The following is a 21,696-nucleotide window of genomic DNA, read 5'->3' on the forward strand; positions in this document are numbered from 1 at the left end:
ATAGGAAGGTAGCAGCAACTCGAATAACCGCTCGTTACAACCATAATATGCAGAAGGGCATCTGTGAATGTACAGCACATTGAACCTTGATGCATATGGGCTGCAGCAGCAGAAGACCACACTGTGTGCCACTACTGTCAGATAAAAATGGGAAATTGAAGCTGGATCAAAATAGGAAAGCAGTAGATTGGTCGGCAACATTTGGAAAAATGTTGCCTGATCTGATGAGTCTCAATTTCTCTTTGACTTAGAGTAGGGTCAGAATTTGGAATGCAAATGGATCATTCTGCTTTGTAATAATGGTTCAACCTCAGGTTCTTAACTTTGGACCCCTGGGTACCAACTGAGCATCATTTAAACACCACATGCCTATTGGTTTATGACCACAGCGTACCATCTATCCAGCTTACAACAGAATAATGTCACAAAGCATAAATCCTCTTGAACCAGTTTCTTCTATGTGACAGTGTATTAACTACACTCAAATGCCCTCAATGGTCCTCAATCCAACAGGACACCTTTGGCATGCGGTAGAACAAGAGATTCACATCAGTCAACCAATCAGCAGCATCTGTGTGATGCTATCAAGTCAGTATGGACCAATATCTCTAAGGAATGTTTCCAACAGCTTGTTGAATCTGTGCCACGATGGCAAAAGAAGGTCCAATCCAGTACTAGCAAGGTGTAACAAATAAAGTGGCCACTGAGTTTATGTTTACAACACTTTATCAACAGTTTTTGCTCATAAAAAGTGAATCAGCATCTTCCAACCAATCAGAATTCAGAGTTTTCACAGGTTTACTTAGCCTCTAGTAAATCTCAGTACTGTACACTGCGCATAGCTCATTAAAGGCTCTGATTGTTTGCTCTTGTATTTGCAGTGTTTGAAACACTTCCTCATCCGATAAGTGTCTGTGTGTTTGTAACTGTGTGTACTTCTGATGCACAGGTTGTTTGATCACTCCATGGAGGGTTTTAAGAACTGGGAGTTTATGACCACCCACTGCTGGGGAGAGAAGGCAGCTGGCGACTGGGTCCTAGAGATCTATGACTCACCTTCACAACTTCGCAGCCAGAAAGTGCCTGGTAAGACAGTGTGAATAGTTTCTTTAACTGAATCATGTTGTATTCATTTTTTTTTTTAACATTGATTTTTATGTTATGGCAACAGAAGAAGCAGAAGAGCCATTAACTTTCTCTGGAATAGGTAAAGTGCCATCAGGGCCATGCATGTTGCTCGGGAAGCCGTGAATTTTGTAACTGAAATTACCCACTAATTTACTGTCTCAGATGAAGAGTAGTAGGTTCTTAAAAGCTGTTACATCAGTCACTGTAATGCCATATAAACTACCTAGCTTTCCTTGGGTATCATTAAAACGTTTCGCGGTGGTTTCTGAAAATGCAGGGCATAAAAATGTAGTCGGGTTTATAGTGTGACCTGATTATACCAGTAACTCTACAATATAAATATGAGAACACCCCAATTTACCCACCGCAAGGAGATAACGAAATACCTCTATTTAGGATAACTTTTATAAATGTCATCTTGTCTTTTCAGGCAAGCTAAAGGAGTGGTCACTGGTGCTGTATGGCACCTCTGTGCACCCGTACTCAACTGGGCACATAGATAAGCCTCAGTTTGCAGACCTTGATGAGGAATTCCCAGAGGAGTACCCTGGTAAGTGATAAATCCATTGCCACCCACAGCAGGGTTGGTGACAATAGCAGCCTTTAGTAACATATTTGTCATTGCCTTTTTTTACTTCCCTGCTGTTGTGTCAAAATATTAGTATTGTAGTTTGTGATTTAAGGGTACTTTTGAAGTGCAATCAGTTAAAATAGATCATTTTAAGAGGCTATAAGACTTGAAACCCCTTTTTCTTTCTGTATTTGAATCCAGGCCCCTGTGACTCTGAATGCAGTGAGAATGGCTGTTGGGGTCCTGGACCCCACCACTGCATTAACTGCCTTCATTACTTCCTCAAGTTCAAGAACAACACCAGGTCAGACTGCTTTAGATTGTCAGAAGTTATATTGCTCCTTGAGTGTATACATCTACTCAAAATCAAACCTTCAGAATCGAACTGTATCACTCTTTGTTTTACGCCACTTGACTTTCTGCCAGAAAAGCTTTACATGGTGTGCTTTAGCCTTGTGTAGTACTGGCTCATCACAGCAAGAAGGTCCTGGGTCCAGAATAGGGATTTACTTTTTGTGTTGACTCTGTTGCTGTCCCCCTCCACATGTAGGTTTTCTCTGGGTACTCCAGCTTTCTCCCACAGTGCAAACACATGCATCACGTGGCATTTCTAAATTAGCTAAGGTGTCAATCTGGGTGTAAATGGTTGTCTGTCTGTTAGGACAGTAGAGTCCTTGCAATTTGGAAAAAAATGGATGACTGCAGAGTCAGCCGTATTCGACTGCAGTCACTCTCAGGCAAATTGGTGAAGGTTTGCAAATACTTTGCTACATGTTGCAGTAAGTCTCCACCGATGAGTGTAACATGTCCACACGTGTCTCTTTGCACTCACGGATTCGACCCAAGTGGTTGCCATCTAGTTATAGTCTGGTTATACATTCTCCTTAAATGTGAAAGAACCCTGGTTCGAGACCGGGAGGAGACAAGAACCCAGCCTCAGTGACTTCACGGGCTTGTATGCTCCTAGTGCCAGACCCAAGCACAGATAAATGAGAGTATCGAGGGTGGAAGGCCAGCCACTATAAAATCTGTGCTAAGTCAGACGTATCGAACTATCCACTGTGGCAACAACCTCATGCTAAATAGAAGAGCAGTGGAAAAGTGCCTTACTGTTGGGTTTTCTTCTTAGATTTTTTTTTTAACAAAGAAGATAAAAGATTTCAACACATGAATAAACAAAACTAATCACAGACTAAAAAACAAATGATTGAATGATTGTCCTGGCAAAACTTTTATTCCTTTATGTTCTTCGTTGTAGAATTAGGAGCTAGAACTACTTGGATCAGCTCAAACCCTATGACCCACAATGCCAAAAAAAATCTTGTTTAATGAACTCCAACAGAGCCATTTGAGCCATCTCCTTTGTTAATTTAAAGGCAACACATGGAAAACCCATGTCTGGCCCAGCAGTTGCTTCGTCTTTTGATCGTTTTTAGGAGTAAGAGGTCCAATGAGCAGACGGATCAATATTAGCTGAGGGGCTTTCAATCAGATAGTTTTCCAAAGGTAAAGTGAACATTGGTGCATACAAATCCCTCGATCTGTAGACTTAACCAGCCGAAGGCAACATTTCAGTTGTTTACATACCTCAGAGAAACATCTGTTCGCCAGCCTGTTTTGTGTGATTGGGTTTGATCATTAGGAAACCTACAGAAATTTAACATCTGCGTTTATTTTTAGTGCATTTTATTTATTTATTTTCATGTGAATCCAGAAAAAGAGTGTTTCTACGTTTTGACAAGTAAATCTGAGAGAGAAAAACAAGAACTGAGAACTGGCTACTGAGTTTTTGGAAGCTTTGCATTGCACTGTGCTTTATATAAGGAGACTGTTACATGGTGAGCTTGGAAACTTTCCTGATGGTGGCCTGATTAATTACACCACGTCAGTCTGATTGTGTGTATACAAGCCCGTGTGTGACTGTAAATTTGTGCATGTGTCTACATTTTGTGCTTGCCCCCCGGGATCAAAGTCTGTAGTAATTGCCTTTGTGTCGGCCTGTCTCTGGTCTAATAAAAGACAGGCCGATGCAGGTGCATGAGAATGTGCAAGCTTAGGTGCTGCCTTATCATTAGCTCACTTTAGAGGTGTGCTGCCCTTTTCTGCCACCACAGGGAGCAATTGATGAATGAAGATTGGAGGAAGGAGGAGGGGTGGCAGCAGCGTCTAGTCATCAGATAATTACATCCCTACATGCGTGTTTGATGCTTCACATACACCAAAGGATGTGGGGGTCTTTGGAATTTCTTTTTATGTATTTTTGAGTTTGATTCTCAGGGTAAACTATCAGCTTGTAAATAGTAATCGATTACATTTTAAAAACATTTTCTTAGGTTCTGAGAGAACTATCGGTGTTTGTTGAGGGATAATAATATGCAAATATTTGTAACCGTTTATAAAGTACACATTTGAATTTAGATCTGTTAGCTTTGTTGGCATGTACAGGGGGCCAACATTTTGAATGCGCACCCTTCTGGCTTTCCAAATTTCTTGCCTAAATTCAGGTTTGAATTTCAAAGTTCCCTTCTATTGTCTTCTACATGTTTAATCAGTGTGTCGGAGACAAAATAAGGTTTGAAGTTTTAATTGGTGTCCTGGGTTTAGAGGTTACACTACAGTACATGCTGTTGTTACAAAAGATATTTTTTTCTTTTTATATAACCATTTCAGCAAACCAGGCATGTATTTAAGTTGGAGGATAAAAGCATGTCTTTTGTACTTACACACGTGCAGTGTGTGTTTTTTGGCAGAAGGTGCACGCTTGTGTGTGCGTTTTTTTTTGTTTGTTTTTTTGCTCTTTAGCTCTATGGAGGTCATTACTTCAGGATGTGAGCTCGGGTTAAAATGATGGGGTACTAAGGAGCTGTGAAGTTATTCAGTAGATGTTGGCCTGTTCGTTGTGTAAAACCTGCACGCACACATTTATTTTTGCATTACTTCACAGATATTTTATTGCATTTTAGATCATATTTGCTGCAGAGATTATGTATTTATTTATTTTTTACATTTCGGTCTTTGGTTTTGATTTGGTCTTCACTGGTCTGCTGCTGAAGAACGCTGTCCTTCAGAGGAAACTACAGCCTCAATAAATCTTTAAGAAAAATGTGCTATAGATTTTTTTTTTACATGCTTTCATGACACCTTTTTTTCCATTCTTCATTTTTTTTATACTAAGTCTTCCTGTTTTGTATCCAAAGAAGTTCTTTTAAAAAAAAGCTTTGATGTTTTGAGCTCCACCTGAGTGTTAAACTTGCATAAACATGTTTCCGAGTGTAACTGTTCGCTTATTTTGCGCAGCGTTGACTAATCAATCTGAAAATTACAACCTTTGTATAAGGTTGTAATTTTTTTTTCCCCTCACCTTTTTTTTGTTGTCTTTATATTTGTCTTCAAAACCTCCAAAATGACATGTTCCATCTCAAGGAGGTTATCCTAATGCTCTAAATGTAAATACTTTTCCTGTCTTCAATGACTTTTCTTTCCAGGATGTGTGTATCGGAGTGCCCCAGTGGATTTTTCCGTGATGATAGGAAACGTTGCAAGAAGTGCTCCTCCTCTTGTGAGACCTGTGTTGGTAGTCGTAGTGACCAGTGCACCACATGCAGGAGTGGTTTTAACCTCATCGAGGGCTCCCACACGTGCGTCGCCAACTGTCCTGACGGCTTCTACCTCGACAGCGGTAGGTTTCCCCGCAGGTCACACCGGGTTTGTCATGGCTAACCTCTGGGTCTGAAAAGTAAAGCTACTGCAGAAGTGCCATATCCTGCATATTTTTTGACACCCAACAGGGGGCGACTCCCTAAGTAAAAAAACATCCCGACGGGTTTATGGTCTCAGTCGCTAGTTTTAGATTTTATTTAAGAAAACACATTGTTTGTTTCGTAGAATAATAATGGATTGGATTTATATAGCGCTTTTCGGGGCCCTCAAAGCGCTTTACAATTCCACTATTCATTCACTCTCACATTCATACACTGGTGGAGGCAGCTACAGTTGTAGCCACAGCTGCCCTGGGGCAGACTGACAGAAGCGAGGCTGCCATATCGCGCCATCGGCCACTCTGGCCAACACCAGTAGGCGGCAGGTGAAGTGTCTTGCCCAAGGACACAACGACCGAGACTGTCCGAGCCGGGGCTTGAACCGGCAACCTTCCGGTTACAAGACAAACTGCCAACTCTTTGAGCCACGAACGCCCCGAATAAACATTAGAGTAACATAAACGAGAAGCAGGGAATGTGTTATAGTATATTACTGTTTCTCACTCAGATCTATGCTTCACTCGGTTTCAAAACGTCAGGTTTTTTTAAACCAATTAGTCACATCACGGTGGCTGTGCATTTCTTATTTACAGGCTGTCACACAGTTTTGTTATAAGTTTCTTGGGACTTCAGTTGTGTTTCTGTTGTGCACTTGTTTTCTTAAAATGCCAAAATCTCACTGTTATTCTCCGTGTCCACTGCACAATCATCTGTGCCTGAAGTTCCTTAGATTACGACTGTAGAGAAATACACTGCCATTTGTAAATGGTGGAGGAGGTTTCTAAAAACCTCCACCCTTAGCAGTAACTATCACCAGTCTGCTTTCATTCACCACACCAGAATGATGCCATTGTACCCTTGAGGTAATGTCTAGCCGCTTGTTTATTGTAATGCACTTGCTGATTCAAGCTGAACTGAAAAGTTTGTGGTAGTGAACCGTTTGGCTACGTCAAATTAAAGTGGAATAAAACATGAAATAAAGCAGATCTGCAGGAAGATTATGCTTGGATTAGGTTTACAATCATTTTTCCTTTCTTTTTTTTCTTCCTGTGTTAAATTCTGGCATGTAAAGTATTCAGTAGTGCAGTAGTATTCACAGAAAGTATGCGCTTTACGGGTTCAGAATTTTTGCCAGTGTTTTTTTTTTTTTTTTTTTTTTTTTTTGTTAATAAAAACAAACCAGAAATGAGAGACTGACACTATGTATATATTATAATTATGTCTTTGTATTTGCCAGGATAGTGTGTAAGCCCTGGCAGCTCTGAGAGTCTCTGGCAGCAGATCTGAGATATTCTGATGCAAGTTTAATCATAACATTTTAACAGGCCAAGATGTAGTGGGTACATTTTCCCTTTTGGAATGGCAGCATAGCCGAGGGTTTTTTGGTTGTTGTTGTTTTTTTTAAATAAGAAAACTGGAGTTTATTTTCTTTTTAACATTCTGACAGCAACGTTGACATTATTTTGTTACCATATCACGGATAAACCAATGTAAGCTAGGCTCGCTGTGCTATTGATGTTAAAATTAGTGCATATATACTAAATGACAAAGCGTTTGACCAGGATTGTACTATTTATTGTGGTTTCACTAAATCTTTTCTAATCATTAATCATTTTGTGAATTGTTTAAAATGCAAAAATATTCAAGAAACCCTGATATAACATGGAGAAGGGTAGAAATCAGCAGCAGATGGTTTTTATACCCATTTTAAAAACCCTACAATTTCTAAAGAATTTATATTGATTGATGAGCCAAATTACACTCTAATGTTCACCTACAGCTCTGAGCCAAAATGCCACAACAACATATCGTCCAACTTTTCTTGGAAACCAGTCCGTAGCCTGCTCATGTCCTTCCTTCATCCTGTAAGGATTCCTAAAAATCCAAAAAATCCAACCAGCATTCTTACTTACAGTCTCCTCGTCCTTTCAGGGAATGATAAAACATGTTATTAGCATAACTTTTTGGCAATCACCATTGCTACAGAGGAGTCCATGTGCTTTGTGTCAAAGCGTGTCATTGACTTTAGTCTGCCTTTTGAAATATTCATCCAGATTCCCATCCTCCCTCAACACTATAATCTTCTTTCAGCCCCACAGAACCTTTCACCCCTCATCTCGCTATCTCGATTTCCTCCTCTTTTTTTTTTTTCCTTTTTTGTCCTTTTTGCCTCTTCTTCTCAATATTCTCTCATAACTTTACTCGCTGGTCTTCCTCACACATTCGACTCCAACTGATACTCTTCATCACTCTTTCCCCTCTATTCCCCTGCTGTTTTTTTTTTTTTTTTTTTTTTAATGCAACCAGACTTCTGGTTCCTATTATGTGCTGTGTATGACTCGCGCACTGTGTGTCTTCCAGATTCCAACATTTTTAGGCGATGTCAGGAGAACTGTAAGAAGTGTACAGCCTCCAATATCTGCACAGAATGTAAACCTGGGATGAGGTAAGATGGGTGCCACGTTGAGCAATTCCTGACTAGAGTCACTGATTATAGTTTAAAGCATTAATCATTTTCACAAACAGCACAGCCTTGAACTTTTTTAGTCATCACGTGAAAGAGGTGCATATGAAAAGTCAATGTAGCACTGTGCAAAATGTGTTCGTGTTAGACCACCCACCATTCCTTTACGTCTTGCTTTCTCACTCATTATCAGTCCAGGCCTTGTACTGACCATTTTCAGAAGAATGATTGTTGTTGTTGTTTAAAGCCACCTAATATTGACCTATGAGCAGTGATGGGAATAACGGCGTTACAAGTCGATCCGTCTACTGTTTACTGTAGCCTCATTGGAATTGGTCTGAGTGGAAGGGTGGCTGTCAAGAAGCCAAGTTTTTTAACCAGCCAGGTATGACATATTACACAAGAACTGGATTCGAAATCAGTGGTTTATGGGGTGATGAATCCAATTAACTTTTTGCTTCAGATTGTTGCCAATATGTATGGAGGATGCCTAGAGAGAGGTAGGACACAAATGTCTACAGCCATCTATAAAACATGGTGACATTGATGCATTTTCATTGCTGGAGATCTTATCAAAACTGATTTAATTTCAAACATGGACTAGCATCAGATTTTGACTCACAATGCAATACGAAGTGTAAAGCATCTAATTGGCAGTAAATGTATTTTTCAGCATGACAATGATCCCAAACACACTGCCAGTGCAGTAAAAGGTTAGCTGTGTAGAGAAAAACACAGTAATGAAACAGTATGGGATCATCTCGACAGAGAATAGAACAAATGCCAGCCAACATCCAAAGAAGAGCTTTAAATGTCCTTCAAGAAACCAGGAGAACTATTCCTAAAAACGACTTAAATTACAAGAAATCCTGCCTTGCGTTTTTCGTGACGGTTGTGCTTTGGCTGTAAGATGTTGGGCAGTAGGAGAGTGTTGTGATGTTTTGTGAGAATCTCTGACAATCAGATGAGAACATCAACTTCTTTTAGAAAATGGTCAGTTGCATGACTGTCAGAAAGTAAACAGGACTCAACTTCTGTCTTAAGTGCTTTTAAATTATCATCTGACTAATCAGGTTTTAATGTATGAGGTACTGCAACAGGAAAAGATTGGTCTGAAAACCTCCAAATTTTGCCCCTCATTGCAAACAGTTGGATGTTTTTTGTCACCATCGTTGAGTCTGTTTATATAACATTCACATTTAAATGTGGTCAGAAAATCGTACAAACTAGCTGGTCTCAAACACACTGCTCAGTTAAAGCTTTTTCACCCGTTCTTACACTCTTGCTCAGTGATGCTTCAACAGGAACAGCCACTGAACTGCTGTGATTATTGGACAACTCGCTTTAACTCCTGAACCGCAAGTGGGTTGTGGTTCATTATACATGGACCGCTTCTACAATATGTATCATATGAAGGGCTTTGTGCTTTGATAAGCCTTGAACATAAAATTTGACGTAGATTTCCCCCCCAAATATCACTGTTGTGGTTCCAGGATAAAAACCTTTTGTGCTCATTGACTGTAATGTTGCAGAAGTGCTGCCATTTTATTCCAGAACATTGTATACTTTGTGGTTTGTACAGTGAACCGGTGAAACGAGGGTTTCCCAACTTTTATCCACTTGGGATCCATATTGAGTAAACTGATAGTTATCCAGTGTGGTCAGTGGCTTATTAAAGCCCACATAAGCTTGTGTAATGTGGAGACCCAAAGGAAGAGGATCTGTTTTGCGTTGTAATCCTTACTTTGAAGAGGCTATGATCTGAACCGTTTACCCAGCCATTGAGACATGGTTCAGTTCATCATTTGGCCACTTCCACAGGAGCCTCTTCAAAATGACCCAGCTGCATTTGACCTGACTGAGGATAGTTTCTAAAGTGCTGGAATTCCAGCTAGGTCAGGAAAGAAACACTTGTGAAGTGTTTAAACATACTGTGGTCTTGAACCCAACTTTTAAGTGCATAGTGTTGCCAGAGGTGGAGGTGGGGAGGGACACTTGTAGGCCATAATTTCCTCTGAACGCCTCAGAGACCACAGAAACACACACATACACGCGCAGACACACACAGTCTCTCCTCTTCCACTTAGTCCACCATTAATGCTCAGTTAGGAGTCGGAGAGGAAGACGGGACCAGACGAAATTGTTTCTGGGAAACCTAAGCTAACGCGGACCAGCTGTTTTTCAGCTTAGCAAAGCTCACCAACCTGTCCTCACTGTGACTCCACAGAGCCGACTTTGTAACCTCCAAACCTGCTACATATCTGACCTCTTCTCCACCATCTGCCACCTTTAAAATCAATGCAAAAGTCAGAAGCATGTTGCTTTGATGCACACTGCATCCACACAAAGGAAAACATGAGGCTTTTTAATGTCCGGTGATTTTACTGCAGGATGTTCTGGTTTTACTTTAAAGTTACGAGTGCCTTGTTTCGCTTCACTTTCCAGCCTTCAGGCAAACAAGTGTCAGATGACCTGTGACGCCGGGACTTACTACAACGGCCACAGAAGGACCTGCGAACCATGTCACCGGGCCTGTGCCACCTGCGCAGGTAGGAAGCAATGCTTGCAGGATTACATTTGTAATGTGCAGTAAATCTGTGCGTTTTAAAGACACGATCAACATTTTCTATTCGCCAGTGTAACGCTCAAAAATGCATTTGTGTCTTGCAGGCACAGGAGTCGAGGCGTGCACAAAGTGTGCGGACGGCTACTTACTTGAGGATTGGCGGTGTGTTTTAACATGCAGTCCTAGCTACTACCTGTCAGAGCAGACCTCAGACAACGGGCAGGTGCAGAGGTCCTGTAAGAAGTGAGTCAGCACACCTGCCAACACCTCTACGCCACGGTGAAAAGGGGTGGTGTGGGGGGACGACTTTCCAGTCTGTAGAGATAAACAAGGAAGTTTCTTTTGCTAGTGCAAGTGCAAATTTCCAACTTAAACCTAACTTTAGCCTCCGCTGTTATTTTCTTATTTCTCTCCCTGCTCTGTGCATTTCTGGTTTCTGAGCTGGCAGCCTGAAGATGGGCACCTACATCTGATGAAATCAAAACTCGGCTGCACTACACCTGTATTTAAAAATTCAAACGGGGTAATTCAGCAAAATTGCAATCAGTCACTGATGACAGTAAAAGTAAATGAGAACAGAAAGCCTGCAATGAAGGACTTCCCAGTAAACCACAGTCACAGAGCCAGTCAGCGCTGACATTTGGTGCCGTCATTGTTTTGTTGTCTTTAAGCTGTGTGAGCTTTTCCCACAGACGGCTCTGTTGAGTCACCCTTCGCTAATGTTAACCTGAATGAGGACGGAAAGAACACGTAAACATAATCATATCCCCATGATTGACAATGGTTTGATGACTACTTTACTAGTTGAAACTCATCCACAGCGTCAGACATCTTGTCTGTTCCTCTTATGGCCTTACCTCCCTGCTATGTTCCCTTCCCGTCTTGAATTATTTATTGCCCACTTGACCCTTTTACCGTACTGGATTCCTTCATGCTCAGCTTCAGATTTGTCTCAGAAAGTGATGTTTTCACACTAGCGGGATGATAAATGTGATAACTGTGTCTAACACTTGCTCCTAAAGGATTGCTTCAGGTATCTTCTCCTCCAGATTTTCTGTGTTCAGAAATTTGGCACATTTGCAGACACCGCTCACCAGCAGAAACCGAATAGGCCAATAATATTACATATAAGAAAAGTAAGAGAATAAATAAGAGAGTCTACATAAATTACAGCTTTTTTTTCCATTTTTGTAAAGGTCTAATACTGCAGTATAATATATGCGTCAGGGTTGTTTTCTGCTATTAATATAGTCATACCTTTTAATAGTTCTGGTGTTTGTAGACTGACAAAGTTGAAATGTGAGCTCTAACAGGTGTCATTCATCACTGCCTTTATAGCGATCGATTTACTTCCGATTTTGGCGTGCAGGAATAAAGTTTGTGCTGCCTTGACTAGCATCTAATTCCTCACGCACCCTTCGGCAGGTGTGACAGTAGCTGCTATGAGTGCTTGGGGCCCGGGGAAAGAAACTGCAGCAGCTGCAACAGTGGTTACAATCTGGAGGCAGGAGCCTGCGTGGTGAGCACCATCTGCAAAGATGGTGAGTTGTCAGCTTTCTTATCAATACCATGATCTGGATAGTTGTTTATTATTTGGAATGGTTTTTATTTGGCCCACAGGTGAAGTAGTTTGACAAAGAAAATGATTCACTTGCGGCCATTTTTAAGAAATTTGAACTCTGAACTAACACGTTAAATGAAACCGCTCACTGCTGTAGCTCCTAACCAACAAAGCTGTGCTTTTAGCTTCTGTGCTCTACATCCATGTCCTGCATGTCACTAATATAAAACCTCTCTGGGACTACGTGCTCACACGTTTCTATCATATGACATTAACACAGTGCTTTCCTGGGTTCCTGAACTTTGTTGGATCGCATGGGCAGAAAAGATTGTTGAGTATCTACTTATGCGCTCTTTTATGTTTTCCTTTGTATTTCTTGTGCTCCATGTTGGGGTCATTCATTCTCAGCAACACGCAATCCTGTTTGAGGGATTTCCTGAGATTTGGCACGAATGTTCACTTCGGCCTCCAATATCTAAATCTTCTAAGTCTTGCACTAGTTTACTGTGACCTCACAAATACATTTTGGTAATAACTCGAGAAATCATGTGTTTATTATGGCTTAAGTTTAGAAAACTGTCCAACAAGATAAAATGCTGAAGTGGTAATATTTTTCATTGAGATCTTAAAGGTCTAGATGAAAAATATTGGCCCGCGTTACCATTGTTTAATGCCATAACTCAAGGGGGTGGATTGTGACCATAACTGTTCAGTTGCTAAACATTATTAAATCCCTTCCAAGTCTTCATTGATATATTTTTATATTTATTTAAATATTCTGCTCAATCTTCTCCTGCCTTACGTTGTGTTCTCCATTTTCTGTCATCCACGCCTTGTGGCTTCTCCTCCCCAAATTGAGCATGCTCTGCTGATGCTCTTCTAAATGCAAACATTCCCTTTCTTTCGTTATTATTTTTTCTTTCCCCCCACTAACCCCTCTGATGTGATGGTCTGATTATGAGGCTTTGAATAAATCCTGTGATTTTCTGCTCTAGCCGTGACCTTCTATTTAAAATGAACCCTTGGCCACGAAGTCTCGGCTTGTGATGAGATAAAGCTCCGAGGATAAAATATCTTTACTGCGTGACCTTTCTGTTAATGATGAGGACTTTAAGTGCACACTCAGTCTGTTTCCTGTCTTCCTAAACCCCCACCCTCCGCTCCAGCTTCTTACTGGTGACGTTTTGATTTGCAGCTCCGATGTGAACTGCTGTTGAGTTGTGAAAGAATTGGCTCACAGGATTTACAGACTGGCGGTCCACTTGTTGTCCCCTTTTTTTTGTTGTTGTGCAAAATGAAACCACGTTGTGAATTTCAAAAATCTTCAATTTTCTAATTGTGTGACGTTTGTTTTGTTTTCTCTCTCTCTCTGTCTCTCTTTTCTCTCTCTTTTTTCCTTCCTGAATCTGATTCCCCTCTCTCCTGACATGGATTGAAATCACTCCACCGGACTGCAATAATTTTCCTCCTCGATGAACACCACCTGTGATTGGATTAAACAAACAAACAAACAAAAACCTCTTCCTGTCACCTGAACCCTGTCTCCTGACCAATCACACGGCTCTAAACCATCACAAATGGTTCTGCCCTTGTGTATCTGTGTGTCTGTGTGTGTGTGTGTCTCCTTTCTCCCCTCTCCATCCCCACTACCCACCCACCCCTCTTTATCTCCTCTTCCTGCTCTGTGGAAAGCAAATGAAGAATCTTGGGCGGAAGGCAGCTTCTGCGTGCTCGTTAAAAAGAACAATCTCTGCCAGAGGAAAGTGCTGCAACAACTGTGCTGCAGAACATGCTCACAAAAGGGGTGATGGGACGTAGTTGCTGGGTGTTAAAGGGAGTGCAGGGGGGGGATGCGGGGGGAGGGGGGCACAGGGGGCACCCCACTCCTCTTCAGACCCCCTGCCCACTCATTCACAGTCACATAATTTATAAGAGAATCTGTGCCTCTTTTAAAGGGACTGCATCGGAGGTGCGATGACAGGACTACAACAAACCTACCTTTTTTTCTGTACTGGGACACACACGAGGTCAGGGCGTAATACGACTGGGACTTACTTCAAGAACAAATGAGCAAATGAAAACATAAGCGAAAACAAACAAAAGAATAAGTGTCGGTATTTTGTGACCAAAGCATTGATGCCAAAATAATTGAACCTCCTTTTTTTTTTTCCCTTCCTTCTTTTTTTTGTTTTTTTGTTGCCAGTATAGGAATTATAGCTAAAATGCAGGAGCCGCTCAGCCTGTGTCAAATACGTCTGTGTGCATTTGTATTCTGGCTCCTCTTCCTCCTCTCTTTCCAGTGTTAATGATAAACAGATGGAAAGCGAACATACAGTAGGAAAAGCCGTGGTTTTATGCCTGTAAATATACGTCAAAGAGGGGGGACGACAAAAAGAAAAAAGTAAAAACCAAGCTCACGCAGTAATGTGAAAATAATGTGTGTCTGGGCTGACTTTGGCTGTGCGAGAAGACAAATTTACACACATTTTAATATACACACACACACGGCACACAAATGCGTCCATACCCCCTCACACACACACACACACACACACACACACACACACACACACACACACTATGCAGACACTTAATCTGTGCACCACTTGAATTCACTGTATACAAGGCGGATGCATGTCGCTGACCAGAATCACCCCATTTCATTTACTTAAAACGTAAAGTTACCCTTTGAAGAGCGTGTGCGTTTGTCTTTACTGGGTCTCGGAGAATGCCATTAATTCTTGATGTAAGCCCAGACAGCATTGATCCATCAAGAGGTACTACAGGACGAGTCAATAGTCATTCCTTCCAGAGCTTCTGCAGTGAGGTATAGTAATTTTGTGGTACTAGGGATGTACCGATGCAAATTTTTCACACAAAATGATGATTATAGATACTAAACTTTTTTGTTTCCCCCCCAAACCGAGTATCGATTCCATCCGTCTCTGTGATCAAACGATTTAAGCCTCCTCCGTCATTTTTGTTGTCACTGGATTAAAGTAATTGAAGTTTATTCATTAAAGGGAACTGAAATTCTACTACATGTTGGTTATATTTTCCACACAAACAAAAGGGTATGTGTATCGGTGCATCCCCTACATGTTACTGTTATCAAATAACATAGAGTTTTAGAAGTCCAAACTTTTCGTCATCCCATTATTATGGCAAAGCATATCAAGCTGAAATACTGCTCTAAACTCTGACCATGGTGGGGTCAGCGATTGAAGCAGAAAAATGCTGTTATCACGTTTCATCGGCAGGTAAAGGTCTGCGACAGCTGAGCGAAACGGCGGGGTGCTGGGATGGTTTTACTCTGAAAATTCATGTTCAAAGTCTTTCTCATTTTATTTATTGGCAGCAGAACTTTTGGCCAGTTAATCCAAGGGGGAAAAAGCCTAAAACAAACATAATGCAATCAAATTATTATTATTACTTTCTTTTTAGACAGAATCCATTGTGTTAGAAATTCAAATCGCATCGTGTGTGCGACAAGGCCGTCATACGTCAGGTGCCCGGTTTCTCCTCCTGTCTCTGAACTTTACCTGATCGAACTCAAAGGGTTGTCCTGGAGGTGCTGGCTTCTATTAAAGAACAGCGAAACAATAAAAAAATAAAGTAAAAAATATTAAAAAAAATGTTTAAGATTGTTATTTTGTGTGGGTTCTCGCACCCGCAGCTTGAGCATTTACAGTATTAGATGAATTGTTGTACCGTTATCTGGTTATGGTTCTTGATGATTTGTAATAAAGATTGATGAATCCCCTGTTTTGTTTAACAAAAACTTAATCTTGGTCATTGTTTAAGATGACACGTGTGTGCGTGTTCGTGTGCGCGTGTGCGTGTGGTAGAAGACGCACGCACATACCCACCCCTCATATAAAAGCTGTTTTTATTGTGTACCTGTGACATATCTGTGACAATGCATTATTAATGTTACTCAAAGTCCTAGTTTTGAAAATCTTTTTTTTTCTTTTTTTTACTTAAGTGTTCTTATTAAAATGTTTAATCTGTTCATGTTTTTTTCCCTTTGAGTTCCATTAATTATTTTGAGGGTGTATTAATCAGTATTATTTCATTCATTAGCATTTTTGTTTGCTCACTTTCCAAGTCATTAAGTTTCCCTGTTTTCACTCTATTGAGTTATGTTTTACAAATTCATGAAAGGCAAAAACATCATTGAAATTCAGATCCTTGAATTCGTTTTTCGGCACTCAATCGCATTGATTAAGTGAAAGTTGTACATGCCCCAGGCGCAGCTCTTAAAGGGAGATATGTGTGCTCAATTACAATTAGGTGGAAGCTGAAACTGGTCAACAGTGTGTGTTTTTGGGTGCAAGGTTTATTTAACATCTTTGGATTTAACTTTTACATGTATTAGATTACATTTATGAATATAGAATGTTTGTCACAAAGCCGCAAATAATAGCAAAAATATGACGCTGTATGGGACGATGCAGATATGTGATGGTTTGGATTGATACCTCACAGTAAGAGGGTCTGGGGTTTGAATCCACTGGCCGGCTGGATCCTGCAGACGTGTGGGGTTTCTGCATTAGCACGTTAGTTGAGTCTAAATCTAGGAGTACGAATGAATACATGTCTGTCTCTGTGTTAAACCTGTCCAAGGTTTACAACAAAGATAGTCTCCAAGTGGATAAGTGGTGAAGAAAAAAAGTAGTAGTTTGGATACATGAATAAATGACATTTGTGGGCTTGTGATGACCAAAGCAGCTTCTAGTAATCGTCACTCAGAGAATGAAGAAATTTACAAACCTTATTTAGCATCGTTCTTACATCGAACAGTTTGAGGAGATTTAGAGACTTTAAATGAAACTTAATCACAAAGTAGTAAATGAGTGCCGTTTAGATGTATCTGCATCTACAAAACTGGAGACCTCAACACATTCTGGGGAGATATGTAGTACTACAATAATATTTTCAGGTTAAATGTCCCATTAAATACTAATCACTGTTTAATATCAGCCTTTCAGGAAACATTTCAGTGCCAGGATGCGGTCTTCTCACACTTGTGTGGCTGTTGTATATTCATTATCAAAATTAGGGTTATTTTTAGTTGCACCCCACTGCAACTAGATTTGCTGTGCATAAAATATTTTTTTTTTAACAGGGGTCTGACTGATAGGACAGTTCGGGAAACTCTTTAGTTTCCAGCAATCAAACATTTTTTTCGTAATAGTAAAGAAGAGCGTCAGCATCCTATATAAACTAGCACATAGGCATGATGCAGGACTGTTTGGCCTGCTCGTGATGGTAAATAAAATATAATCACATTGAGAAAAAGCAGTGATAGGTCTTGTTTATGCAAATGAATAAGAATTTATTTTAAAAAAATACTGTGAAAATGAAATGATGGTATAAAGGTATATCTGCATAAATGCTAAAAGGGGTCTTTTTAGCCTGTTAGTAGGTGGGTGCTAAGCAACATGATAACTTCATAGTAGCTGATATAGACAAGAGTCTTCAGGAGTCTGAGATATACCCTCAAATTATGTCTTACGTTATTATTTTATTATGTTATTGTTTTTCTTTTTCCTCTGGTTTTTGTGAGTTCAGCATCCCAAAAACGCCACTTGGGGTATGAAACCCTAAGAAGGGTCCCTTGTGGTGATAAATACACAATGTTAAATAACCACTGTGGCTAATAAACACCTAATGTATTCAATAACCACTTGGGTGGATTGAAAAGAATAAATATATCTTGAAACCTTCTTAGAGTGAGTGGGCGCAGGGACCAGCAGGTGAAAGAGGGGAAAGGAATCGGGATTCATGATCAGGTGTGTTAGACGTCAGTGTGACACCTGCCAACAGAGCGCCCGCTCTCTGTCTCTCTTTACAAAGTAGAGTGTCACTGTCCTCACAAGGTCAGCCGAGTCCAGAACAGAGGAAAAGTTTTACTCCCCTGAGTGACAGGCTCCCTTTCTTCTCCGCTCCATTTTTCTCCTGTCTGGCAGTGGGAGTCCAAAGTTTGCTTTTGCTGAGTGGAGTTGTGCAGCTTTCTGTCCCTTGAGAACTTGGCTCTGTTTGTTTGTGAGTGAGGGGGAGACAAACATAAAGACAGGGAGACAATTTGTGTGTGTGAGTAAGAGTGACGGCGTGTATTCGGGGGCTGCTTGAATCGTTTCAGCAGAGCTCTACTGAATGGGAAGCCACCGCCTGTTGTGTTTGTACACAAAGAGACTCTTTTGTTTTGAAAGGAACAATTGAGCTTTTCACAGAAAGCCAGAGAGCACAGACAAACCCCACCGATGCCTTGAAGGCTGCTCGCACACAAACACACAGCATCCATCTTTACGCCTGAACCAGTGTCTGTCACCTTTGTGTAATACAAAAGTAGAAGAGGAGACAATATTGTTTTCAAGGTTGATTTTATTTTTGTAAAGTTTTGTTCTCCTCTTAATCTTGGGCACAAACGCTTACAAACATTTCATCTGTGAGCAAAGTTTAGGTATTCATTCCTGAGAAAGAAAAGCACCACTTATTAATTTTACATTTACAATAAGAACTACCTGGAGTGGGATCCAGTGACTCAACGATTGCTTTGCCAGGTGTTGAGGTTTCTGGCGCCTGAAGCTGAATTTCCAGTCAGTAATCTGTTTCGTAAGAAAAACTTTCCGGCCTTCAAGAACCTACGCACATTTTCAACACGTTCATCAGTGGAAGATGTGGTTAATGGGCTGCGGGAAGGATGTTTCCTTATGATATAGCAGATGCCTCTGTCGCATTTCCACTCTAATAAGCAAGCTCACTTCTATGGCAAGAGGTTGTAAATATTGCCGTTACCTGGCTACAGATGCTGGTGATTAGAGATGATGTCTTCCTTTAAGACTTTGTATATTATCTTGGCTCTTCCTGTTCATGGCGTGAAAAGTCGTTGTTTCCCCTCAGAGACGACTTTAATTAGATAAACGCTACACTGGGTACGACTGCTGACTTAAACTGTGATTCTTTTGGATAATGAACAAACCCAAATGTGAGCGAGGAAACGTGCAAAGTCAACACACAAAGTGGGGAACTCGTGCAGAAACGCTGTGCAGCGAACTAGAAGTGCTTAAAATTTGTAGTCACGACTGAAATGGAAGCTGAGTGGCATTTATATTGCTCTTTCTCTACTCATCCTGAGCACACACGAGGCTTTACAATACAATCCACATTCAGGCAGCGCCTTATTCAACGCACTGAAGCGCTCACATCCACACGACAGCCAATTTAGAATCGTTAATGAACCTAACATGCAAGTCTTTGGACTGTGGAAAGAAACTGGAGCGCCCAGAGAAAACCCACGCGTGTACTGGGAGATCACGCAAGCTCCACACAGAAAGGCCTCAGGGAGGTTCAAACCAAGAGTCTTTATGAGGTGAAAGTGCTAACTACTGCACCACTGTTGTCCTTTCCCATAAGACAACAGCTTCTCTTTAAATAGATGAGAAATGACCAGATCATTTCACCTTAGTTTTTTTTTTAGCAAAAAAAGATGTGTGAAATATATTTGCAAGATAAAGAAAAGCAGATATACAGCTGTTTCTGTGCAGGAGAAGTCAGAGAAAAATTTAATGAAATGAAAACAAAAGCAATTGGCTGTTAATTTGGTGCAACTAGGATACATCAAAGCATCAAATCAAATCGCTCAAGTGATACGACAAGTAAGCACGGTAAGTATGAAGTGAGTCAAATAGAGGCAGATAAGTGAGGCCGAACGTGCGGTGATGCTGTTTTCTGTGGCTCTCTATCGGCAGGAGAGTACTTGAGTAAACACAACAAGTGCCACCCGTGTGATCCTTCCTGTCTGCGGTGCAAAGGTCCAGAGAGAGATGACTGCACCAGCTGCCCTGCAACACGGTGACAGCCACTGACACACAAACATCTGTAGTGTATACTGAAAAGATTGACAATTGACTAAAAAGAAGACAATTGAGCCAACCCACCAAAGGAAGGAGCTAAAATAATTACACGAACCTAAAAAAAAAAGTTGCAGTTGGTTTGGATTAACCTGTTTTAATTTGTGAAATCTTCATCTTAAACTTGTCAACTTGTCATGCAAGTGCAGCAACTTGTTACACTATAAATATGGATATTATATACAGTAGCTGGGCCTAATTTTGTTCCACCTGCAGGTTCTTTGATGAAGGACGCTGTGACACCCGCTGTCAGAAGGGCCGTTATGCCGCGGGAAGACAATGCCGCCTTTGTCACCACACCTGTCAGGAGTGTACTGATGAGGGAGCTCATAGCTGCACCACCTGTGACACAGGTATATTTAAAATATACATCAATGCCCCTAGAAATTATAAACATCAATCACAAGTGCATTGAGTTAGCTTTCAGGGAAATGCAGCACCAGTTAGTGCAGATAAAAACGTCCTTTATTTTTTCGCTGCCACATAAAAGCTGCACTCTTTGAACTGATGCAGGTTTTTGCAAAGGTTTAGCTGCAAATCTATCCATCAGGCCCATCCATCCATCCAAGCGGGCTTCTTCATAGTATTCTTTGGTTCACACAAAGACTCATTTGTGCCAGATTCCATCAATAAATCCTCCAAAAGTGAACCTAATTAATGCAGCAGGTCACTCAAGGTCTGCTGATAGATGTGGATAAAACATATATTAGTCATTTGCATACTTTAGAGGTCACTGCACTTTGGTCAGCTTTTCAGATCAGTCAAAAAAAAGAAAGGTCTGTATTTAATGACTACTTTTACTTCCTCTAAAACTGCATGTTTTCTGATCTTGTGCAGCCAATCAGTCTATCAAAAAGCCTTTTTCCTCCCCTCATAACAGCAGTTATAAAATCCGGACGTCATTAGGCAACCACAGCTGAAGAAATATCAACCGGAGGATGGTAGTAATAACTGTGTTTATCACACTATTTCAGGAGGTATTATGGCTGTTTGAATGAATGTATTTACACTGGGGAGATTGTGTTACTCACACACCTAGCCCCCAATCACACACTCACTTTGAGATACCAGACAGCCAAAAGAAGATTAACACCAGATTTTTCTTTCTCTCTTTCTCTCACACACACACACACACACACACACACACACACACACACACACACACACACACACACACTCTCTGTCACCTTCACATGTGCATACACTCTCAATTAGCCGGCAAGCTTGTCAGACTGTTTGCAAATGTGGTTCCATTTAATTGCCGGTCTGTCTGAGGCTCAGTGAGACATAACAATAATAGTTTGAACAGACCCTCTATCTGCCTCTGCCCTTGTCATTCCTCTCTCAAAACAACCTCTGTTATCTTGGCCAGTCACACTCACATGCGTACAGCTCCGTACTGAGAGGACAGGTCTTTGAAATTCATGTTCGACGCCCCCGCTCGTCACTACTACGAGTAGCGAAGATACAGATGGATGAAACAAGCAAAATACTAAAGTGTCAGTTTAAAAATGTTGACACGCACGCGGACAAGCCCGGACATGTATGAAATTACGGCCAGACACAGATTTTTAAAAAAAAAAATGTAATTACAGTGAAAGCAAATACAGACTGGCAGGCTGAGGGTGTTTAGCTGACCAACTGTGAAAAACTGGGTTAATGTTGACATTTAAATATCATTGCATTTACAGTTTCAAAAATATTTGACTTTGAAAAGCACGTGCCCTGATTT

General features: G+C 40.9%; 1 protein-coding gene across 2 annotated transcripts in view; it reads left to right on the top strand.

The window, feature by feature from the left end:
* Positions 1-21,696, top strand: part of pcsk5b (proprotein convertase subtilisin/kexin type 5b) — a 94,746-nt gene that overhangs the window by 60,436 nt on the left and 12,614 nt on the right. The window contains exons 13-22 of one of the 2 annotated variants that reach the window (XM_085475530.1): positions 950-1,086; positions 1,559-1,678; positions 1,901-2,003; positions 5,185-5,378; positions 7,819-7,903; positions 10,367-10,470; positions 10,592-10,730; positions 11,913-12,028; positions 19,803-19,905; positions 20,181-20,317. In XM_085475530.1, the coding sequence (XP_085331656.1) occupies positions 950-1,086; positions 1,559-1,678; positions 1,901-2,003; positions 5,185-5,378; positions 7,819-7,903; positions 10,367-10,470; positions 10,592-10,730; positions 11,913-12,028; positions 19,803-19,905; positions 20,181-20,317 (1,238 nt within the window). Of the gene's footprint in view, positions 1-949; positions 1,087-1,558; positions 1,679-1,900; positions 2,004-5,184; positions 5,379-7,818; positions 7,904-10,366; positions 10,471-10,591; positions 10,731-11,912; positions 12,029-13,740; positions 16,061-19,802; positions 19,906-20,180; positions 20,318-21,696 lie in introns of those variants that run through there. The other variant, XM_085475529.1, reaches the window with a different exon arrangement.

Source organism: Copadichromis virginalis, linkage group LG12 (assembly GCF_057382275.1).
Source record: "Copadichromis virginalis isolate Kocher_CV1m ecotype Utaka linkage group LG12, C_Virginalis_male_GT1.1, whole genome shotgun sequence".
Classification (NCBI taxonomy): domain Eukaryota; kingdom Metazoa; phylum Chordata; class Actinopteri; order Cichliformes; family Cichlidae; genus Copadichromis; species Copadichromis virginalis.